This window comes from Hippocampus bargibanti, linkage group LG01, assembly GCF_051943395.1.
Source record: "Hippocampus bargibanti isolate YZ-2025 linkage group LG01, ASM5194339v1, whole genome shotgun sequence".
Lineage (NCBI taxonomy): Eukaryota > Metazoa > Chordata > Actinopteri > Syngnathiformes > Syngnathidae > Hippocampus > Hippocampus bargibanti.
Genome location: NC_142734.1, coordinates 26,453,374 through 26,470,195, shown reverse-complemented (window position 1 = coordinate 26,470,195; position 16,822 = coordinate 26,453,374). Strand labels below are relative to the sequence as shown.

General features: G+C 43.3%; 2 protein-coding genes and 1 non-coding gene across 3 annotated transcripts in view; 2 read left to right on the top strand and 1 right to left on the bottom strand.

Moving 5' to 3' along the window:
• usp11 (ubiquitin specific peptidase 11) overlaps window positions 1-831 on the top strand; it is an 18,256-nt gene extending 17,425 nt beyond the window's left edge. Inside the window, exons 19-21 of the mRNA XM_089005988.1 lie at window positions 264-379; window positions 481-569; window positions 660-831. Of these exons, the coding sequence (XP_088862114.1) occupies window positions 264-379; window positions 481-569; window positions 660-821 (367 nt within the window). The 3' untranslated portion in view covers window positions 822-831. The remainder of the gene's footprint in view (window positions 1-263; window positions 380-480; window positions 570-659) is intronic.
• Window positions 832-841: 10 nt separating this feature from the next.
• Window positions 842-14,368, bottom strand: LOC148903625 (ER membrane protein complex subunit 3). Its single transcript, XM_089006023.1, has 9 exons — window positions 14,307-14,368; window positions 7,858-8,041; window positions 7,667-7,724; window positions 6,830-6,923; window positions 5,406-5,510; window positions 5,248-5,329; window positions 5,035-5,114; window positions 4,870-4,952; window positions 842-3,542 (listed from the first exon to the last, which is right to left on the bottom strand). Exons 2-9 carry the CDS (start codon window positions 8,010-8,012, stop codon window positions 3,438-3,440), a joined length of 762 nt encoding a protein of 253 aa, XP_088862149.1. The 5' UTR covers window positions 8,013-8,041; window positions 14,307-14,368; the 3' UTR covers window positions 842-3,437.
• A 184-nt stretch (window positions 14,369-14,552) lies between these two features.
• On the top strand, window positions 14,553-14,634 carry trnas-aga (transfer RNA serine (anticodon AGA)). The gene has a single exon. It is a non-coding gene; the product is annotated as a tRNA-Ser (tRNA).
• The last annotated feature ends 2,188 nt before the right edge of the window (window positions 14,635-16,822 follow it).

Sequence of the window (16,822 nt, the reverse complement as noted above, 5' to 3'; positions counted from 1 at the left end):
TTTTTGAGATTTGGAGCAAACGTAATTTTTTTTACATTGATTACAATGGGAAATGTTTTGATTTTTGAACAAATCATAGTTAAAAAGTGCTTTAAAAAACTCGTTTTTGAGATTTGGAGCAAAATAATTTTTTTAACATTGATTATAATGGGAAATGTTGTTTTGGTTTTTGAACAAATCGGTTTTCAAACAGATTTCTAGAACTGATTCTGGTGGAAAACCCAGGTATGACTGTCATTTTAAAAAGCATTGTCACGTTGCAGGGATCTGGACTTCTCAGGTTGTCTCCTGAGGAAGACGACGTCCAACGGAGAGCCTCCGAGCCGCTACGACCTCATCGCCGTGTCCAACCATTACGGGGGACTTCGAGACGGACACTGTATGTCCTTGATTGTGTGTGTGTTTTTTTTTTTTTTTTTGGGTGCGCTTCAACCTCCCACCTCAAACAAGCGCCTTTTGTGTGTTTTGTGCGGCGCGCAGACACCAGCTATGCACGCAACAAGGACAACGCTCAGTGGTACTACTTTGACGACAGCAAGGTGACGTACGCTACGGAGGAGCAGATCATGGTGAGTCCCACCGCCAGGACGCAGATGCAAAAAAAAACACGTCGGGAAATGCTGTGTGAATCAAACATTTTTTGTTGTTGCATGTGGCAGACCAACGCGGCCTACGTGCTCTTCTACCATCGGCAAGACAAGATGAGGAAACCGTCGTCCTCGCCGAGCTCGGTCGCCGTCCCCGTCGAGCAGACGAACGTCACCGCCGTCGCGCTGCCGTGCGCCTCCGCCTTTGCCGAGCTCACCATGGAGACGGACTGAGCAAGTCAGGATCAGGAGTCTTGTTTTTTTTTTTTTTTTTTGTCCATCCACTTTAAGAGGCCAATTTTATTGTCGTGTAGAAATCTTTATCCTTCCGATGCGACGGATTAGATAAAGATCATGCAAGGCAGAATTATGATCTTTAAAAAATGGATTACCACCCGAAATAATCCAAGTGGTTCATGAACAAAACCTTTCTTTCAGATGGAAGTCGGCGTTGAGAGAAACAAATCATTTTGGGCCATCTTAGAATTCCAAGGCTAATCTGAAAACAGCATTCCAAACATTCCAGTCAGACTGTGCAATCGATTAGGACATTTTTTTTCAGCCACTCACGTTTCTGAATTAATCCAAAACAACACAAAATTAATTAGGGGCTCGACTGCTTTGAATTTGTCAATCGTGATTGGGGCTGATTTCATGTTTCCATTGCCACATTCGTACATCTTGAAGCTTTTCTTGGGTTTGTTTTTTTTTGTATATTTTGCTTATACTATTTATTGGCTATGTGACCCAGGGAGGCTGCTGCGGCAATTATTTACCCCCCCCCCCCCCCAAAAAAAAAAAAAAAAAAACTTTTGGTCAACAGCCGTGATGCTGTACAGTATTTTTCTAACAGAGCTTCTTTTTATAGAAACTGGTCAGGCTTTCTCTGGTCTTCCCGTTTTGTCACAAATGCGAAAGATTTTATAAGACTTTTGAAATAAAATGACACCAGTGTCACCACCACCATCTTCTCTCCTTTCAATAACCAACACCCAGGGTGGGAAAAGTCATAACTTATTTATAAATGAACCAACAGCCAATGTTAAATCTCAAACCTTTATAAATTAAGAACAAAAATGGGACATGAGATGTTGATAGTGATTAGACAGAGTAGTTGTATTTAAGTTTCATGCTGTTATATGCTGAGCCGACATGTGAGACTGAATACACAATTGAAGCAAAGACCACCTGGGGGTCAATCAGGTCAACAGACACAGCTTCATCTAGGAGATCTGGCCTGGCACAGAATTTAGGACTTGGGATACTTCTTTATCACCAAAGTTATTTACGAGTTGAACATCCTGCACAGGAAGAGCTCATTAGCCAGGTTACAAAATCATCAGCTCATGGAAAAGACAATGTTTTATTGCTTACAGCTGCTGGGGCTCTCAGAACGTTCCATGGGTGTGGTATTCTAATCAAGAAAACTCTGTTTCACTAATGTATAACTTAAAGGACAACCGAGGTCTCCGGACAAGTTGTGTAATAATAATTTGTAAAATGGCTTCAAATGACTTCTACTGAGCGTATTTTAATAAGATTCCACCACATATAGCTATATTTTATGTTTTAAGACTCTCACGGAAGTCTTTTTTTAGAGTTTGTGACGAGTCCGTACGTGACGTCACTAAAGGAACACCCCTGTCCGAAAAAAGAAGACACATTGTAGCAGTCCTTCCATCACGTCTGCTGTACTCGTTCGGTCTGAAAACCTTGTTGCACCCAAGAGAGGGCCAGAAGAGGGCGTCCAAGCTCCATATAAGGAATTTATCAGCCTGTGGAAACGGAGGTGGCCATTTTGGGCCATTGTTTTGATTCTCCAGCAATGCAAGAGGTCTTGGTGTGACATCACGAACTGGGGGCGTGACTTTCTGAAAATGCCCAATTTGCAGCTCAATTTTTTGCACATTTTGGTCACTTATTGTTTTGCATTTGAATAAAAATATCATACTGCGTGTTTTGGGTATTTTAGATGCTATAAAACGTTTTTCTGATGTCAGTTAAGAAACAAAGTGACGTTGGTTGTCCTTTAAATTTGCATATACTCTCAATAAATAGCTTGGCAGAGGGCTGCAGAATTCAGACGTCTGTCATGAATGCCTACGTCCCCTGCCAGAAGTAGGGAAGATCTGGGTTCGAGTCTTCGTCCACAGTGTCTGACTGTCATATCTCCGACAGATGTAAAAAAAAACCTTGGGGCTTCAATTTTACAACATGGAACAACTCATTAAAAAAAATAAGATTTAATATAAGTGATTAAAAATATTGCATTAGCTTGAGAATTATTAAAAAAAAAAAAAATACACATTTTGCAATGACTATGTAATTGACAATGTACATTGAATTTTTTTTTTGTACAGGTGTCCATGTTAAGGCCACGGGGGCCAAATCTGGCCTGCCACAAATCAAACTTGTGAAATTCCATCATTATTGCTAAAGTCTGAATCAAAATGTCAAATTTTCATATGTAAACCACAATAACAGATTCTGAATTGAAAACTAGTTATGACATCGAGAGCGCGCAACAAATGAATGAATATGCGGAGGGGATGAAACATTCAAATGGCTTCCCCAAATTCATGACGACGACTCAAGAGGAAACCGTCACTAAAATGTGACCTGCCCGCTGCAAAAAAATGCCATTGACATTCCTGTTCTAACGGAATCATTTGGCAAATATTTACAAATAAGCAAATTTATAAATGGATATTTTTTAAATACATTTTTTTTTATACAAACATTTATCAATTGAGTCATGCAACTGATTTTGTGAACGCTAAATGAACGTTGAACAATTGCAACAACTCCAAATGTCAGTGGGCCAAGCGATCGAGTCGGGGGTTGTTAGTCTTAGCTGAAGATGCCCGCCAGGTTGAGTTCCCGGGCCATGAGCTCCTCCTCCACATTCTCCAAGGCCCACTTGTGCTCCACAATCTCCAGTGCCTCCCACTCGCTCTGCATGCAGGACACCGACAGATGAGTAAAACTCATACCTGTCAACCTGTACGTTTTTGCTGTACAAAGTTTGTTTATTCTGCATTTTAAGACGTGTACGACGTACAAGAAAATCAGTACGGAAAAAGGCACATTTGTCAATTATGCGTACCATCCGGCTGTATACAGACTATCACGAAACGAAAAGTCAAACGAGTTCACCGTGGTAGCCTCTATCTCGGAACGAATGAAGCGAGCGGTTTGATGCTACTGTGCGCATGCGTCTGCCGCCTGTGGCATACAATAGAGAACACTGTCGTAATTAAGCAACACTTGTAATTTCATCATTTATTAAGAATATGTACAGAATGATATAACGAAAAACGTACAATATAACATGTTAAAGGACAACCGACGCCTCTGGACTAGTTGTGTCCAAAATTTGTAACATCACTTCAAATGACTTCTACTGAGCGTATTTTACAAAGATTCCACCACATATAGCTATATTTTATTTTTAATATTTGCGCTGAATATTCAGGAAGTCTTGTTTTTGAGTTGGTGACGATTCCTGACGTGACATCACGTCAGCAACGCCCTTGACCAAGAAAGCAACACACAATGCATTTTGGGTACTGTTTGGTCTGAAAACATCGTGTTGATGGCGAAATTAGAAGGAAAACACATAAATAATGCAATGGTGAATCGTTGTGTGTTACACCAAGACTACTATTTGATACTAGTTGACACAAATTCCCAGCAGACAAATCAGCCCAATTCCAACGGCGCTTGGGCGCCATCTTGTGCATTTTCTGGGAGCTACATATGAGTCCAGACACCTCAAAATGATACGGAAGGACATCTTTAATCGATTGCAAACATTTATGCTTTCCTCTTCAGAACTATTTGAATCATATTCATAACTAGATGAGTAACAAGAAAGCATCTTCTCCAAATCTGAAGCCATTGTTTTGATTCTAGAGCAAGGCAAGACGTCCTGGCGTGACGTCACGAACAAGGGGGCGGGACCTTCTGAAACTCATTTTGAAGTAGTTTTGGGACACTAAGTCATATTTATTGGTGTTTTGCATTTGACTAAAAATATCAGCCTGCGTGTTTTGGGTATTTTAGATGCTATAAAACGTTTTTATGATGTCAAATAGGAAACAAAAAAAATAGTGTCGGTTGTCCTTTAAACTACATAAACACGTTTGAGAAAAAAATATGGTGTAAGATTATTTTGTATTTTGTAAGTGAAAATATGACAGTTTGTAAGGGCATGAAGCCGCGGAGGTTGACAGGTACGAAAACTGGCTGTCTATAAAGTCTCTAAAAATCAATGCATCACCTTAAATGCCTTGTTGGGGTCCGGGGGCATGGCCATGGCGGCGCCGGTCATCTGGTCCTGCATGACCCGCGATTGGTCGGCAGCTGCCAGGAAGGAAAAAGCCTTGAAATGTGTTTTTTTTATGGTTTTCTTATTTTTTGGGGGAGGAGGGGCGGGGCCGCTAACCGTTGTCTTGTCCCAAAATGAGACTGTACATGCTTCGCAGTCCAAACACATTGAGGAAGTACCAGGACGCCGAGCTCACCCTGCATCGTCACGGATAAAAAAAAAAAAAAATCTGGATTTGACAGGTGGCCGCTTGCCTTGTTGGCAGGTCACATTTCAGTCGACCCCGAAAAACGCCAGCCCTGGACCACTCTGAGCGACGGCCATACGAACCAGGACGCGTCCAGCGTAAGCAGGTCGATGCCGCGCTGCAACATGGGCTTGAACCGCAACGTCAGCGGGAACGGAACTTTGGCTGGACGGAGGGAGGAAAAAAAGGTTGGCGGCCCGATGCTGCGTTGGACGCGGAGGAAACGCGTGGCCGAACTGACTTATGACAAATCCAGAGAAGGCCCAGTTGATCCAGCCGCCGATCATAATCATGGGAAGCACGTTGGTCAGGTTGCCTTTCATCATGTCTGTCAGCATGCTCGTGTCTGCAAAGACGAAGAGGACGGCGAGAAAATGACGGGCGGCGGGAGCTGGAGCGCACGCGGGCGTCTTTTTGAATGGAGCAATCGCACGACTCCTTTTGATTCATGTAAGCATGTTGATGTGAAATACAAAGGATCTCAGAACTCTTGTGGAATCCCGAATGTGATCTTACAAAAGTGGTCTGAAAACTATCCATGTTTTGTGTTGTTTCATGCTTATTATTTGACTTTGTCTCCAGTTTTGATAAGTGCTTTGTTACAGCTTCAGCTTTTCTTAAAGGACAACCGACACCATTTTTTTGTTTCCTAACTGACATCAGAAAAGTGTTTTATAGCATCTAAAATACCCAAAACACACAGGCTGATATGTTTAGTCAAAAGCAAAACACCAATAAAAATAATGTCTCAAATGATATCGGATATATCGATAGTCCCGGTTATATCGATACTATTTCTATGCACGCACGGAGAAAATTACATGCAAACAGGGTCGGATATATCGATAGTCCCGGTTATATCGATATTTTTTCGGACTCCCTTGAATATCGATATAACGAGACTTTACTGTAAGTTAAAATGTCTCAAAACTACTTCAAAATAAGCCTGGAAGTCACGCCAGGATGTCTCTGCCTTGCTCCAGAATCAAAACAATGGCTTCAAATTCGGAGAAGATGCTTTCTTGTTACTCATCCAGTTATGAATATGATTCAAATAGTTCTGAAGAGGAAAGCATAAATGTTTGCAATCGATTAAAGGAGTCCTCTCATATCAATTCGAGCCGTCAATGACAGCAATGTAGTGTCGCAGAAAATGCAAAAGATGGCGCCCAAGCTCCGTTGAAAATGGGCTGATTTGTCTGCTGGGAATTTGTGTCAACTCGTATCAAATAGTAGTCTTGGTGCAACACACAATTCACCATCACGTTATTTATGTGTTTTCCTTCTAATTTCGCCATCAACACGGATCAACACAAAGTTTTCAGACCGAACAAAGTACCCTAAATGCATTGTGTGTCGCTTTCTCGGTCAGGGACGATACTTATATCATGACGTCACGGTAGGCATTGTCATCAACTCGAAAACAAGACTTCCTGAATATTCAGCACGAGTCTTAAAACGTAATATATAGCTATATGCTGTGGAATCTTTGTATAATACCCTCCGTAGAAGTCATTTGAAGTGATTTTACAAATTATGGACACAACTTGTCCAGAGGTGTTGGTTGTCCTTTAAAGTGCAATATGAATAAATATAGATCATATTTTATTGAATTCCCTTTTTTTCTGCGAATGGGGCCCAAATCCGGGGCCATTTTGCACATACCTGTAATTGGATTTTTGGGGACCACCTTCCTTTTGACCCTCTTGAAGAAGCCTGTTTCCACATCGTTGAAGTAGTGCTTCCTCATGGTGAACGACTGCGCACACACACAAACATTCATATTCTCGCTGGCTACCTAGCTATTTGCTATCTATTGGCTATCTAGCTGGCTAACTATATAGCTGTCTATTTATTAGCTAGCTAGCTTTCGATCTGAGTTATTCCGGGTTGAGTGAACGCTGGCGCGTGTGGCTGCCGCTGCTCACCCACAGAAAAACTTATACTGTGACTGTGAAGTGACCTTGAGAGTTTTGAAAGGTGCTTATAAATGAAATGTATTATTATAATGGTATCCCTTCAGTCCAGAACCTTTTGATGTGCAGTACAGTATATCACGAATAGGGTACACTTACCGAATTGGAAACCAAACGTGGCGCCGACAGTGTAAATCACAGGTGTCAAAGTCAAGGCCCGGGGGCCAAATCTGGCCGGCCACATCATTTTATTCGGCCCGCGAAAGCAAATCAAACTTGTGAAATTCCATGATGCTTGCTAAAGTTCCAAGCAAAATTTCAAATTGTCTAATGTCACAACCACAATAATAGTCATGATTTTTTACCTCAAATTTGAAAACGAGTTCATTTGTAGTGCGCTATAGGTGTGACCACATGAATCTTCAAGTGGTATCAAATCAAGGCCCAAATGACCTGTTGTGCATGTGACACTTTCATGTCACGTGACCGCCATCATCGTTGTCACAATTTGACATACAGTATGTGCCCCACATGAACTGTAACAGGTTAGAAACCCACAAGGAAGGAACTGTGGGCGCCCGCTCACCTGTCTGGGGATGTATTTGCCGTTCTCTCGGAGGATGCGGCTACGCAGGAGCACCTGACTGAAGGAACACACACACATCCCAAATCAAAAATGTTCACACTTTTAAGCTTGGTCACAGGAAAAAAATCATAATTTAGGAGTCAGATTTGCTTTTGTTGTGTCGGGAACATATCACGGGGATTGAATCTGACCTATCGGAAAGCTGCTCCAGGTCCACTTTCTTTTCGCTGTGCAGCAGCTGAGTGACATAATGGCGGATGACGCCCACCATGAAGGTGATGAAGACAATGGGCAGTACGACCCACAGTCGTATACTTGAGTCCAGCAGGAGCTCCGGGCCTGCCATCGTGCGCTCTCCACACTTGCAGGGACACTCTGAAACACAAACATCTTTGACATTGACCTTCAAAATAAAATAATGTCAACACGTTGTGGTACAAAAACATGCATGTGAGGAGCAGTCGACGTCATGCTCCCGACTCCTCAGGACCTGCTCTGACCAGCTGTGTGTCATTGTCCAGCACTGTTTCAACCTGAGCCTGAAGCTAGGCAGAGAACACAGCTGTGGAAAACGTCATGCCAGGTCCCAGTGCCCATGATCGCCCACCCGAAGAAGTTCAACAACTACAGACAAGGGGTGCTCACGTCCCACCCGATGAAGACGCTGGAGAGACTCGTCCTCACCCACCTGCGACCGCTGGTGAGCTCACCACTGGACCCGCTACAGTTTGCCTACCAGCCCAGCATCGGTGTGGTTGACACCCTCATCAACTCCTCCACTCAACGATGTTGCACCTGGAGAAGGCTGGGAGCACGTGAGTATCACGTTCATTGATTTCTCCAGTGCCTCCAACACCAGCCAACCCAACCTACTGGGGGACATTCCTTTCATAACTGCTGCTGTGAAATGGAAATTTCTCCACTGCGAGACTAACAGAGGTAAATCAAATCCAACCCGCGGCATGCCGGAGTGGACCACCACCTCACATTTTGGATTACAGATTACCTCACAAACCGGCAATAGTATGTGAAGGCAAAGAACTGTTAGTCGGAAATGCTTTTCAGCAGCACTGAGGCGCCGCAGGGGACAGTGGACACTGTCTGACTGGGGACAGTCATGGCTCCATTCCTGTTCACCCGCTACACCGCGGACTTAAACTACAACACTACAACCTGCCACATTAAGAAGTTCTCTGATCACATTGCGATTGTCGGCCTCATTACAGAGGGAGATGATGGGAGTACGGGGGACTGATCGAGGACTTCGTGGACTGGTGCCAGCAGAATCACCTCCAGATCAACAACCAGATCAAATATGCGAATGAAAGCTCAGAATCCCATACAGGATCGGTCGAGGCCTGGGTTAACAACGGCCGCCATTGGTACTGTTGACCTTTATGGTGCCGGTGGGAAAATGGACTACTGTTGGTCGAAGAAGGAGAGGAGGGAGGTGTGCCCGGAGGAAAAGAGAGAAATGGGACGCCAAGAGTATAGAACGAAGAGTAGGAACTTTGAATGTAGGAACAATGACAGGTAAAGGTAGAGAGCTGGTTGACATGATGCAGAGAAGGAAGGTAGACATACTGTGTGGCCAGGAGACCAGGTGGAAAGGGAGCAAGGCTACAAGCTTAGGGTCAGGATTAAAGTTGTTCTATCATGAATACATGAATACAGAAAGAGAAATGGAGTTGGGGTTATCTTAAAAGATGAGTTTATTAGGAATGTCTTCGAAGTAAAAAGAGTATCAGATAGAATGATGAGTCTGAAGCTAGAAATTGAAGGTGTGATGTGAAATGGGTTGTTTATGGGTATGCCCCAGAAGTCGGATGTGAGCTGGCCGAGAAGGAGAAATTTTGGTTGGACTTTGATGAGGAGGTTTATGGATGTTGTCAAAGAGGACATGAAGGTAGCTGGTGTGAGAGAAGAGGATGCACAAAACCGGGTTAGATGGAGGACATTGATTCGCTGTGGCAAACCCTAAAGGGAATAGTCGAACGGAAAAGAAGAAGATCAGCCCTGAGAATACCAAGGAGTTGGTTGTGGATTTCTGCAGGAAACAGTACTCACTAGCACCATTGAACATCCAGGGTATGGACATAGAGAGGGTGACCTCCTACAAGTACCTGGGTATTGGACTACAAACACGGATGCCCTAATCAAAAAGGGACAGAGTCACCTCTTCCTATATGGGAGACTGAGGTCTTTTGGGGTTCAGGGGTCACTCCTCAAGACCTTCTTTGACTCTGTGGTCGCTTCAGCCATCCACTATGGAATTGTCTGCTGGTCAGGCAGCATCACCACCTGGGACAGAAAAAGACTAAAGCGCCTAGGCTGCTCTCTGGACTCTTTGGAGGAGGTGAGCAACAGACGGACACTAGCTAAACTAAAGGCTATGATGGACAGCCCCTCCGACCCACCCTGACAGCACTGGGTAGCTCCTTCAGCCAGACTGTTGAGTGTGTGTGTGTGTGTGTGTGTGTGTGTGTGTGTGTGTGTGTGTGTGTGTGTGTGTGTGTGTGTGTGTGTGTGTGTGTGTGTGTGTGTGTGTGTGTGTGTGTGTGTGTGTGTCAAAGACATGATAGGGTAATTTCACTTAGTGAACAAACAAATCATGTGAGACCTGTATGTTGTGTTTTATGAGCACGTGCAGAATACATGTTTGTTGAGTTCCCAGACCAATGATTGACACAGCTGTGCGTGATTATTCTCTCGTGAGTATTAGCCATTGTTAAGGTAAACTACTATTTTGGTGACTGTTTAAACGCTAGGACTTCTGCAGGAATGTCCAGCGCTACAGGTTATGGGCCCAGTACCACAGGCCAAAGGTGGTTCAGGCTTTTATTCGATGGCGATGAGAAAAATTATGAGCTCTGGGAGACGAGGTTCCTGGCGCACATGGAGTTGCGCGGCCTCAGAGATGTTATTTTGGGCGTCCCGGACAGAGGAGGACGGTGAAGAAGCTCTCGCCGAAGATCAGGCTAAGAATAGAGAGGCATATGCAGAGTTGGTGCAATGGCTGGACAATAAGAGCCTATCGCTGGTAGGGAGTTACCACCGCTCGTTCCTACCGACTGCTGTCAGGCTTCTTTACTCATTCGCTGCCATTCACAAATTTATTCAGGAATCAAAAATATACTGTAGAACAGGGGTCACCAAACTACGGCCCGTCAGCACATTTGGCCCGGCCCCCTGAACAATACCAGAGATGCTATCAGATTTTTTTCCTATTTGGCCTCCAGAAAAATAAAAAATCCTTTTACAAATCAGAGGTCGGTTTTCGATCATTATCTGTTCCTATTTTAATCAATGTAATCAATGTATGTTGTTTATAATTGTGATTGAACAATACAGACACGCCTGCTCACAATAGAACGCTAAAGGAGTCGGTCACAATGCGACGCGACACAAGAAAGTGACGTATGAGGAAGTGGAGGGGAATCCGGTGGTACATTCAGGTGCGCTCAGTTTGGCGCTCTATTTGGTCCCAGATCTGTTTTCTCTTGTAAACCTTCCTGTCAAAGAGAGAACGGAATAATGGCGAAAAGGTTAGGTAAGAGAAAAATTGATTCAGAATGCAGGGTATTTAACCTGCAGTGGACAAACGATTATTTTTATGTTCAATACAAAGAAAAGGCTGTTTGTCTCATCTGTCAAGAGGCGGTGGCGGTATTCAAAGAATATAATCTTCGCCGACACTATGAATCCCGTCACAAAGGCAAGTACGATAGCTTGCAAGGCCAAATACGAGCAGACAAACTCTCAAAGCGAATAGTGGACTACTATCTCAGCAGAATATATTTCTACGCCACGCTCAGCTGAAGAAGGCATCCGTGCGGGCCAGCTTTCTGGTTGCTAAGCTGATAGCAAGCAGCGGTAAGCCTTTCACGGATGGAGAGTTTATTAAGAAATGTATGGATACTGTCGCTGAGGAGTTGTGTCCCGGGAAGAAAGATGCATATAATGCTGTAGGTCTGTCGGCGAGTACAATCACCAGACGCGGTGAAGAAATCGGGATGAATGTATATGCCCAGCTGCAGCAGAAGACGAAAGAATTTGACTTTTTTCATTAGCACTGGATGAGAGCACGGACGTGCAAGACACAGCGCAACTGCTGATTTTTATTCGTGGAGTTAGCGCAAACTTTGAGATATGCGAGGAGGTGGCAGCCCTCCAAAGTCTCAAAGGGACTACAATGGGAGAGGATATTTTTGACCAAGTGTACCAAACCATGGAGAAGTTGGACCTGAGTTACAGAACTGTGATGGTGTGAAATACGCGTTCAAGTCCAACAGTCTCATTGACTTCTATGCCGCCCTCCCAAACGACACATATCCAAACATCAAAAAACACGCAATGAAAATGTCCACAGTTTTTTGCAGCACATATATCTGCGAGAAAAGCTTTTCTCACATGAAGCTGCTGGAATCTCCGATGAGATCAAGATTGACAGAAGAACTTTTGCATCAGTGCTTGAGACTGGCTGTAACTAGAATGGAACCTGATATTCACTTTCTCACCAGCCAGATGCAGACCCACAGTTCACACTGATGAACATACATAGGTAAGCTCACTTTTCTGACTTGAATCAGAATCAGAATCATCTTTATTGCCAAGTATGTAGAACACACAAGGAATTTGTTTCCGGTAGAACACGCTGCACTAGTATCGTCGTCAAAAAAAACTGCTAAGTGGCACTATACAGTTCCATTTTGGCTACTGTTGAATGAGTCATTCTGAGCATAAACAAATATAATCATCATAAAATCTACTGGGATAAAATCCATCTTTACAGCCATACTGGTAGTGAAATGTATTGTGCTGTGTAGGTGCTGTATCACATAGTTCACTTTCTCAACCTGCTTCCTTTGTGGTTTTCACAGGGAAGTTGATGAGAGAGATCTGCAAACAGCGGTGTCTACAAGCCTACTGGAACCTACAAAAGGATTATAAGGTAGGAACACAAGAACTTTAAAGGACAACCAACGTCTCCGGACAAGTTGTGTCCATAATTTGTAAAATGGCTTCAAATGACTTCTGCTGAGCGTATTTTATAAAGATTCCACCGCATATAGCTACATTTTACGTTTTAAGACTCGCGCTGAATAGTCAAGAAGTCTTGTTTTTGAGTTGGTGACATGTCCGTACGTGACGTCACTAAAGGAACGCCCCTGACCGAAACAAAAAGCGAAAAAAGAAAATTGTAGCAGTCCTTCCATCACGTCAATGTATTTTGCTGTACTTATTTGGTCTGAAAACCTTGTGTTGCACCAAAAAGCCAGCAGAAGGCGACCAAGCTCCATGGAAGGAATTTATCACCCTGTGGAAACGGGCTGATTAATTCATCACAGGAGCTTGGACGCCATTTTATGCCTCTTTTTGGGTGATACATTTTCCCCCAATGTTGCCTCAAAATGGCACGGAATAAATTCTTTAAGCGATTGCAAACGTATGCTTTCCTCTTCAGAACTATTCGAATCATATTCATAACTGGATGTGTAACAAGAAAGCATATTCTCCGAATCCGAAGCCATTGTTTTGATTCTCCAGCAATGCAAGACGTCTTGGCGTGATGTCACGAACTGGGAGCGGGACTTTCTGAAAATGCCCAATTCGCAGCTAAAATTTTTTTTGCAGATTTTGGACACTTTAAGTCATGTTTTGCATTTGAATAAAAATATAATACTGCGTGTTTTGGGTATTTTAGATGCTATAAAACGTTTTTCTGATGTCAGTTAGGAAACAAAAAAAGTGACGTCGGTTGTCCTTTAATAGATTGCTCATATGTGTCAGAGAGATTCTGCTCTGACACCTGCTGAACTTTTATCTGTTAAGATTGTGCATGGCACAACAGAAAGTTAATGTTCCATGGCTTTTTTTCGATGAAGAACACAGAGAGAGTTATTTAGTTATTATTTATTTCATAGTGTTATTTATTTCCTGTTTTCTATGAAGAACCCAGAGAGTTATTTAGTTATTATTTATTTCATAACTAGTGTTATTTATTTCCTGATTTTTTCCTGTGAATAACTCACATAGGGTTATTTAGTTATTATTTATTTCATTAATAGTATTATTTGTTTCCTGACTTTTTTCTGTAAAGAACCTAGACAGGGTTATTTGGTTATGTGTGGCTTTCTGGAAAACATTTTTTTAAGCTCCCCTCCGATCGTCATACTTTTTCTGTTACAAACTGACACCGGCCCCCCCATCACAGAAGGGAAAAGTTTGTGGCCCTCACAGGAAAAGGTTTGGGGACCCCTGCTGTAGAATGCCAGGGCTCGAAATTCGTTCAGTTAATAGCCAGCCCGGTTGACTAGTTGAAAATATATTTTAAAAAAATGTATTAAGTTGAAAATATAAACACAGCGTTCACCAAACCTCCACATAGTATGTGTAAACAAATGGTAAATGTGCCGTTGAATGTATTACCACTTCGTCCCAGCCCTTGCAAATACAGACCGACGTTTTTGAACATGCTCGTTAGCATTAGCTCGGCGAGGTAAGCACGTTTGCAGTGTGTGGCTCGTCTGACGTGCCGTTCGCGCGGTTTTATTTGGCCTCCAGTTACATTTTGCTTCGTGTGCGTCAACATAAAATGCGAAACAAATATTTAATAGTCGGAGCAGCAAAGCGGACTTACCGCATGAATGAAGTTCAAGATGTTAACACGAAACACCGAAGGGGGGAAGTGAACGACAGAGTACTTCCGGTTCATGAGAAAACTCAAATGGAGATGCACATTATATAAAGATGTAACGTTCATTAAAAATGTGTTGACGGACGTTGAGAAACTATAAAACACGTCAGTAGAAATTCTGTGTAATGGGTTTGAATGTCACAAGGTTGATTTTATATAAAAAACAGATTCTCGACAGGTTCACATATCGTTGTCGTGGCCGAGTGGTTAAGGCGATGGACTAGAAATCCATTGGGGTCTCCCCGCGCAGGTTCGAATCCTGCCGACAACGCAACATTTTGTTGTTTGAGACAACAAAAATGTCACAATTTTGTCCACTGGAACACCATACAACTCTCACAGTGTGTTTTATTTCCTGAAGTAAGTCAGTTTGAAGTAGTGATGATTAAATGTTGAACTTTGGCCTTGTAGCAGTAAACTGAGTAGAGGAAGGAGCGCACGCACGCACGCACACACACACACACACACACACACACACACACACACACACACACACACACACACACACACACACACACACACACACACACACACACACACACACGCGACTGACTGTAGACACGTCTTTATTCCAACTGCTAATAAGTGAATCTGACTAAAACATGGAAAATGCAGTAAAACATTCTTCGCCCATTGCTGTATACCTGCTGTGGGATGCATGGTCCTAGTGCCCGCCACGGTCTTGTACTTCTTTTGGAGGACATGCATGCAAAGCGGACCATATTTCAACAGTTAGTCAATGGGGCAGCTCAATTTTAATGTAAAAAAAACGAAAAGAAATAAGAGCATTTTTTTCAAATGAAAAGTAAGATTTTTGCTTCATTTGTGTCGACCAAAATTTGCGCAAGTGGTCGTATTTGGTCGGGGAGCCTGTTATTTGAGACCCGTGGACTGGACTCAACCGTCGTTCACCACACGCGTTCAAGAGGGACGAGTTGACATTGAGGGCAGCAGATGGCGCCTTTCTCCCAATGCCAAAAACAACAAAACAGCGAGTTTGAATAAAGTGTATTTTTGTTGTGATGGCAAACAATGACTCAATATTGGCGCCAGTTTCGGGGATCGTCACGGGGAAATCGAGACGTGCTCAACAAGTGGAAATCTTCAACCGGACTGAATTGTTGGAGTCGAGGCCACCATTGCTGATACGACGACGCCAAAAGTCTGGTTTCTGCAGCTCACATTTGCTCTACACAAGCCTTGGGGCACTCGCGAAAATATGCGATGTTTGACCTTGGATAGCAAAAGCAGCACGGTAAGAAAACGTCTGACCCCAGAGGCGGCAGTTGTCCATCATACCGGACACAAGACCCCCAAACAGGATCCAGCAAAAGGTTTTAGGGAAAAAAGACATCTCTGTGCACTGAAACACGAATGAACCACCCAGAAGAGATTGTCTCTTGTCTTTATCTCATCAACGACCATACGAAACCGTTCTTGGCAACAATCCAACAAATCTATCAGGTTTTATTGAATGCCGTGAGCTCACGCGAAGATGAAGACGGAAACGATTGGAATGTGGAATTCGCCTCACGCAGATTTCAACACTTCGAGCACATCTGCGTGCAGACACTTGCCACCGCACGCGTGCGTGTACGTCTCTCGCCTCCGCCGAGGCTGCCAGCCACTGGGCCCCCAAAAAAATCGGATGTTTTTTTTCCCACCCGGCCAGACGGCTCACTGAACGCCCCTTTCTCACACTTCGAGCAACTTGCCGGTTTTCGCCTTTCGTCTCCCCCCAAGGCTCGTCTGCATTTCACTTTCCTGCTTCACCTGTGGGGGGAGGGGATTCTCGGCGCCAAAAGTCAGGTTTCTGCAGCTCACATTTGCTCTACGACGCAAGCCTTGGGGCACTCACGAAAATATGCGATGTTTGACCTTGGCTAGCAAAAGCAAGAGAAAACAATTTAGCTTAGAAAAACTTATCTTGCGACCGTAAAGCGTCCTTGAGTTTTAAAAGACGCTTATAAATGAAATGTATTATTATTTTTATGGTGCCCAAAGAGGAAGTTGAAATGTATTTCCCTTTTTCATTTCACAATAAAACAGTTCGAACCCGAACGACAAAATGCCGCGGAAACATTAATGGGCGGATGAATAGATTGTTTCCTCAGTACCGTTGTTAGAAATACAGACTAAAATACAAACTATAATTTCTTTAATTATTTGTGCTGCTCACCCACATAAAAAAGAAATTCTTATCCCATGACTGTAAAGTGTCCTTGAGAGTTTTGAAAGGCTTATAAATTACATAGATTTTTATAAAAGAATCAAGGGCCATTAAAAAAGGCACTCAGGCGTCGCATTCGTCCCCGTTTTCTCGAACCGAAGTCTGAATGGCGGAAAGAAAAACTTCAAGAACACGGCAAATGCATGTGGAGTAAAAAACGTCGGGACGAAAAGTCGAAATACTTGTATCCTTGAACGCGCCGGATGGCATCAAGGAAAGCCTGCGATTT

Excerpts from the sequence above, each read along its gene's own strand:
- LOC148903625 (XM_089006023.1), bottom strand. The coding sequence starts at position 8,012 with ATGGCAGGCCCGGAGCTCCTGCTGGACTCAAGTATACGACTGTGGGTC. Across the intron at positions 7,725-7,857 it reads CTGGAGCAGCTTTCCGATAG|TCAGGTGCTCCTGCGTAGCC; the intron begins GTCAGATTCAAT and ends GTGTTCCTTCAG. Across the intron at positions 5,511-6,829 it reads CCCCAAAAATCCAATTACAG|ACACGAGCATGCTGACAGAC; the intron begins GTATGTGCAAAA and ends TCGTCTTTGCAG.